The following is a 7,484-nucleotide window of genomic DNA, read 5'->3' as shown; positions in this document are numbered from 1 at the left end:
ATATAAAAATTATTGCGGGAGATATTGTTGATACTAAATTTTCAGTATACTAATTTTTCCCGTAAAATCAGTAATTGTTTAAACAATAAAAAAAAGTTGTCTTCAAATTAGAATGTTCCTGATTTTGAATAGTACCATTGATGTGGTTTTTATTCAATGACAGTACTCAAAAACACGAATTTAAAAAAAATTAGCAAAATTGGCGCTGTTGCTGAGAATTGAGAAGTTCAAACCTTCATTGCCTCGACTACTGTAGTATATGTAGTGTGTGTAATAATTAAAATAAGAGCAAGAAGAGCCGAGTTAAAGTACGTCTACTGTAACCGACTGTTAAACAACAAAAAGCTTATAATAGCGCAAAGTAGATATTTCTATCATTCCTTGCAGTAAGATAAACCGTCTATTGGGTCGGATTTTACAATAGAGGAGTGTATAAATATGAGTGTAAATAGGGATCATTCGGTAAGCGGCGTTACAGTCCGAACTTATGTCGGTCGTTGTCTCCGTGCAATATTAAGCCAGTTGCTCCAATAGGCGGATCCCGAAAAAAGAAATTAAGCTAAGAGCGAACCATCGTCTACATCAACTTATCTTCGCGCTGCGGACAAAGATTTTCGTAGCTTGTCCAAGGAAGAAAACGAGAAAGTTAAAAATCTAGAGGATTCTATAACCACTAGCCGGTCCATTCAGTTATCTGGTATCGAGTCTGGTATTTAAAAACCAAACAGTTTAATAACATTATGTTCAGGCGATATACAATTATATACTTATGTAAAGGCGATTTAACCACTCACACACTCACAAGTTGGTGGAGACCGAGTGCAGTAGAATTTAGACTCGCGTCTGAAAATGCTTAATATATTAACGTATATTATATATTATATACAGAGTGGCCCAACGAGAAGTATACAGAGGGCTTTTAGGGTAATAAATTTAGAAATTTCGAAAAATCCTCGAACACATCAATTTTGTATTCGAGGGGGACAACTTTTGGAATACAAATCACGAACGCAAGTCTTCACCCCTCTACGTAGGGAGCTTAACCCCTAAAATTTTAAATGGAATCCTATGGCAAATGGCATATTATTTGAAAGCCAATTTAATCGTGATTACTAATCTGCTTTGCTTTTTAAATTCTATTGATTCGTTTCGGAGATATTCGCATTTGAAATGGTTTTCTCCCCCCTGATTTAAGTCCTTTAGCTTCTTGTATGATATTTAAAGAATAAAGTTTGTGCTACTCCGCCCGGAACATTACAAAGGTTGCGAGCACGTATAACGATAGTGTAAGAATAGAATGCACTATGGTATAACTCAACAATTTCGAGCGATTACCCCTGAAATCTTGCAACATGTACGGCAGCGTTTTGAAGCAAATCTTTATTATTGCATGGAAGCAGGCGGAAGGCAATTCAAGTATTTATTAAAATAAATGTTGTGTGTTTAAAGTTATTTGTTATTTTTTGCACAATTTAAAAATTTTAATACAAGGAGACTTAGATCGCATTTGTTTTAGTTTTTTTTAGAAAAAACCATTTCAAATGCGAGTATCTCCGAAACGAATCAATAGAATTTAAAAAGCAAAGCAGATTAGTAATCACGATTAAATTGGTTTACAAATAATATGCCATTTGCCATAGGATTCCATTTAAAATTTGAGGGGTTAAGCTCCCTACGTAGAGGGGTGAAGACTTGGGTTCGTGATTTGTATTCCAAAAGTTGTCCCCCTCGAATACAAAATTGACGTGTTCGAGGATTTTTCGAAATTTCTAAATTTAATACCCTAAAAGCCCTCTGTATACTTCTCGTTGGGCCACTCTGTATATGCGACTTATTTTTATTATACAGAGTTTATAAACCACTTATGGTAACGCACATAGTTAGAGCAGTAAATTTCTATTCGACTTGGAATTAATACCAAATCCTGAAAGGGAAAAAATCCAGCATAAAGAGATGGGCAAAACCAACTCCAAACAGAATATAAAAACGAGACATTCAGTTTATTTTTCTCACTACCTACTCTACTTTTAGTGTCACTTTAGCACCTTATAATATACCATTATTCGTCGGTGAAAACCATTTTTTAATTGATGAGAACATTTTTTAATTCATATGGCATCTTAAATTGTTGCATGTTCCCGAATAAGTTTTATTTTCTAAAAAATAATAGTATGAAAACTTCCAGGTCTAATGTGAACCATTTACAATACCTACTCGATTGGAAAAGTACCCTTCGATGCACCCGAACCCAAAAATCGAAGTGACTTAAAACAAAAAGAACGTAGTAAATGATCACCGAAAGCGAGGCACAAATGGCTTAAAATACAAGATTAAATAGAGAGATCGAGTAATAAAAAATGTTCAGTTCTTACTTGGCCAATTAACATTGGCCAAGTATGGCCAAGTAAAGTCATCTTAAACTGTCTATAACAGAAAAGGTAATGAAGAACATCAATCACAGAGGTGTGAATTTACTGCCTTGTCCCGATTTATTACGCAATAACTATAACTAAGTAGTTCTTCCACAAATATTTGTTTTCATCCTTCTCACGCAATCGGATATGGATATAGCGCAAAATTTTTTAACTACCGTTAAGTACAAAATATTCTGTGGTACCAACGCGAGATAATTCTTCGAAAAATTGCTTATGTATGCTAATGACGGATTTGAATTTACATTATTTGATACAGCTGGAGGCCAGGTAGGTATAAGATCAAACCTTGGCTTATTTTGACAATACTGTCGATGGAAATTCAAATACAGAGAGGATACGTTTCCGACATCTTTCGAACTTCCCATAGTTAAACCACTCAAAATCAAAAGTTGATGACAAATTTATTATTTGAACATAGTGAATAAGATCAACGAATTTGTAAAAATGATTTATTTGAAATGATGCAATCCCCTACAAGTTAAGTAGTCCGTTCAAGCCTTTAATGATGATCCACTAATAACATCGGCAACATCTTGGCCAATCTGAATTTGATGGGAACCTCCGGTGCTGCTGCTTTGGTAAGAAGACTGTCCTGATACTTGCTCGTCGGAGAGTTGTCCGCCGCTTACACTGTGACTGACTGCGCCAACACCTTGTTGCAACACATCGTCGGATATTCCAAGTGACTTAAAGATCGTATTCTTAGCGTTGCCACCAACTCCAGATGCGTGTAAGGTTCCCTTATTGACGCTGACGATTTCAACACCATCACCCAGTAGCTTCTTCACATTATCAAGACTGCCAAAATCTAATGAAGATCCGCCTTGGGTGTAATCGGATGATTCCAATGTATAGCCGGTTCCCGAGCTACCGCCGCTGTAAGTAACCCCAAAGGCCGCCTGTTGATCTCCGCCGCTTATAAACTGCGCGCCGGAAGAAACAGACGGAGCTTGTCCGGTGACTTCCACAGTTTTGATTTGGTAACTGTGCCCAGAATTTCCTTGATTGCTTGACTGATCACCAGTCGCACCTTGGAGTACTTGATATTGAGTTTCCACGTTGCTGTTTACAACTCCTTGACCTTCAGCTCCACCGCCGACAGCGTGCAGAGTTTGGGCGGAACCGCCGCTTGAGGACCCGGAGGCGCCGCCTGCCACGTTTACAGAGGCGGCATTAGAACCGCTAGAATCAAATCGAGAAGTTAAACTTCCTACATTACCGTGAATGAAGGATGTTTTGTCTTGCCCGATAAGAGTGCTTCCACCGATATGCCCGCCTGAGACAACACGCGCTTTGTCATTTTTATCATGATACTTCACGACCACAACTTCGGCCTTACCCTGGCTAATAGGAATCGGCGCGTTGATCTTAAGTGGTACGAAGTGATCGTTCTCTTTGACTAACACAACGACTTTAGTTTTGTCTTCGACGACTTGGTGCGATGGTACGACTACTTCGGGGATGATTTTACCGACGCTTGGGGCTTTAACAAAGATTACGTTGGAGTTCTTGGTATGGGTCGGTACAATGTTTATGCGGAGACGAGTGTGATGTTCTACTGCATCCTCGGGTGCCGAGAAGAAGTAAACACGCTCCTTGTTTTCGACCACACGGGCGGCATTACCGGAACCTGCGTGCGAGTGGCTTTGGCCTCCTTGAGATACGAAGTTAACTCCCCCGTGACCTCCATGAGTGACAAAGTTAACTCCACCATAATCTCCACGAGATGCCAAGTTAATTCCTTGAGACGTATGTTGCGCATTTCCTTGACCTAGGCCTTGGTATACATACTGCACGTTGCCTTGGTTTTGAAGACCGTGAGAAGATGATGAGCTTCCTCCCGATAAGGTGATTGGTATTAAGTACTGCTCGCCAGATTGCAGCGTGTAGTACGCGTTGTTGCCTTGGTTTTCTAATCCGTGAGAAGATGATGATACTTGCCCGCCAGTCACTGTGATTGGAACCAAGTGTTGTTCCCCAGCCTTTGAGACGTAATACACATTCTGATTCCCAGCTCCTTGTCCATAAACAAACGGTCGCAAGTAGCGTACGGTGGGAACATCTTGGTGGAAGACATGAGTCGTTTTCACGTACTCATTATCAACTGATCCCACAGGGACGTCGTAACTGCTCGCGTATTGTTTAATGCCCTTAAGATGGGAGACATCGGGACGAGAAAACACTCCCGCGATTAACAGAATCACCTAAAATGAGAACACTGGAGACCTTAATCGCAACAAATTTCGAAAACTTACCAACGCACCACTCAACATTGTCACACTTTTTTAAAGCCCAAATGATGCAAATAAAATTTCGCAATTTTCTTATATAGGCAAGGTACCTCCCCACTACGCGAACAGATCCTTTAGCGAAGGACGACGTTACGGATACAAATTCCTTAATCGGTAACAAATCAAAAAACCGGCTAACTTTTGGAAGAAATTCTTCTAAATCATTCAACCCAAAAAGCGCTGTTCGCACGACGATAAATATAGCCATAAAATATGCAAACGCTGCGGATGCTTAATGGACATGTGATTCCATCTGAAAACGTCCGTTTAAAGAATGTACATAATTACGACTACATAATATATCTTCGATATAAATTTAAAGATCGTATCAAAGGGTGACGTCCCTGTGCACTATGGGGGCCGTCATGGCTAAACTGGAAATAAATTAAACTTCCCAGGTGTTGTCCGTCGAAACTTGTTTAGTTTTAAAACCAATTGAATGTTAATTAATAGTAGTCTCCGGGGATAAGGTCAAAAGATGACTAAGAAAATAATTTCTGTTATGCTATTAAAGTCATACGCATTACTACACAATTACCCAAATCCGGATAAATTTGTTGACTATATGATCGTATGAAGGTTTTCCACGGTTAAAAAATACGCTTCAAGACCTGCGGTAGACTAAGTAGCGATACTTAATCAGACTGTGTTTTCAATTTATCTTATTAGCATCTGTATAACATCATAAAAGTTAAGACAGACATTTTCCATTTATTTTTTTTAGTCGAGACTAAAAAAAATCAAAAAAAAATTTAAAAGTTATTTCGTGGAAGGGTTCCAATTATTTTAATAAACAAACAATATGTTTATATACTTTGAATGGCACTTATCAAAAATAATATAATAATAACTTAATGCTATTTTAGAAATTATCATCAGTTTGAATGCAACACAATCAAAACTCGTTGCACATTTTGATAGTACTTTCTTTTTAACTATTATAGATCTACATTGCGCGTCTTGCTTTTTATTTTTTACATTTTTCTCAAAACCAAACCAAGAGCCCTATTGCTCAGTCTGGCGTCTACTTTGATTTATTAAGCTGGAGGCAACATATATGTAATTTTAGGATAAAAAAATAAGATATGCAAATAGCTTAAAATTGTAGATAATTTACATCACATTATGTTTATTTATGGTTTTTTAATGAATATGTGTGTGTCTAAGAATAACGGTAATATCTTGTAACCTTTTTAAATTATTATTTTGCGTGGTATCATTTTATATGATCATTTACCGAAAACCCGGAGCGATTAGTGTATAAAACCCATCTATGAAGTACATCCAACCTGGAAAAACACTTAATAAAGCGACTTTCGGGATTAGTTCTAATCCTTTAAGGTCACAAAATACATCCGAGGTGCAATTGAAAATTGTATGGAGACTTTGAAAGGGAAGTCAAACGAGTGTTGCATGTCCCTAACAATCAAAAGTCTAAACTGGCTTGCTTTTCTTATAAAACTATGTTCCGATAGCGTTAAAATTTAGTTCCATCCGCACCGCATTACACATTAAATCAATTAGCGAAAACCGGAAAAGTCTCTAGGTGACCCAAGACTCGTCAGTAAAATGACACTACATTACTCGTCCCCAAAGGGGCCTCGTACTTCAATATTTCCTCGCCAGTAATGTCCTGACTTTTACGTAAATAATTAATGCTTGAAAATTTACACTCAAACAACTTTTTTATTCCCCTAATATAGAAGATTATTTTATGTGGAGGACAAGTATTACTTTTCATGGTGCGCGTGTGTTTAGCCGCCGAACGGAGTGGGCCATGAAAAGTAACTCCCCTCCAAATAAAATATACCAGTTTTTCTTCAAACGTCCCGCAACTTTACCCAAAACACTTATTTTAATGATAGGCGTTTATGGGATATTGATAGCGTTCGTTAAATTAAACGTCATTGTCAAGTTGGTAAGTTTGTTTGTCTGTTCATGAATAAGGAGGTGCTTTTTCGTTGGTAACGTAGGAAATAACCTTTATTTCATACTGTCCGGTAGATGTTCGATTACACTATCATTTTGAGTCCGGTAGGTGAGTTATTACAGCATCCGAGCCGGTAAGTGTCGCTAAGCAACACTTACCGGACTGTTATTTGTATACATCAAATTTGACATCTTCACACAATTAATTAAAAACCCCAACATAAATTTGGCTGTAATTCTTTATTTCAAACATTAACATTGATTGTAATGAAACAATTTGTATTGCCCTCAACACTACGCCTGGGTTATTACTGAATGTCGAGTTAGTAGTAATGTTTGATTCCTTCTGCTGTAAAACTTCAATGAAATTTTCGCCGCCTTGTATCAGTTGTATCATACGGGCAATCTTAACTTTTCCTTCTACCGAGCCTTCGATGTATTTTTCTGCCGTCGATGAGCTTTTCCATGCTCCATGACGCTTTAACACCGAAACCCAGGCAAAAAAATTTCAATTCAAAAACTTACTGCGTCCAAAAAGTATGCCAACATGACTTTTTCCTCTACTTGTTTCGCCCCATGTTCGTTCCTCAATTGGCAAAACACTTAGTACTCTTTTTCATACCTTGTCTGCGCCTGACTTCTTAGGAACCAACTTTTCGGTTGCTTCATGAGATTTCGACAGGATTGTATCGGGAACATTGGAACATCCCACAACGTTTATAACGTCAATTTTTCAGTGACAATTCAACTCATGTATAAAAAATCGCATAAGCCGCAGTGAAATTGTCACTTTGACAGCGGAAAAAGTTACCTGCAACTTTTCCAGCGA

The 7,484-nt window shown here is 37.9% G+C and overlaps 1 protein-coding gene across 1 annotated transcript; it reads right to left on the bottom strand.

Annotated features, from left to right (window-relative positions):
* Positions 1-2,867: 2,867 nt before the first annotated feature.
* Positions 2,868-5,006, bottom strand: LOC116174020. The gene is made up of 2 exons (XM_031491797.1): positions 4,691-5,006; positions 2,868-4,639 (listed from the first exon to the last, which is right to left on the bottom strand). Exons 1-2 carry the CDS (start codon positions 4,706-4,708, stop codon positions 2,927-2,929), a joined length of 1,731 nt encoding a protein of 576 aa, XP_031347657.1. The 5' UTR covers positions 4,709-5,006; the 3' UTR covers positions 2,868-2,926.
* Between the last annotated feature and the right edge of the window lie 2,478 nt (positions 5,007-7,484).

Source organism: Photinus pyralis, unplaced genomic scaffold, assembly GCF_008802855.1.
Source record: "Photinus pyralis isolate 1611_PpyrPB1 unplaced genomic scaffold, Ppyr1.3 Ppyr1.4_LG6, whole genome shotgun sequence".
Classification (NCBI taxonomy): Eukaryota; Metazoa; Arthropoda; class Insecta; order Coleoptera; family Lampyridae; genus Photinus; species Photinus pyralis.
The sequence above is the reverse complement of the archived record's forward strand: the minus strand, read 5'-3'. Positions and strand labels throughout refer to the sequence as shown.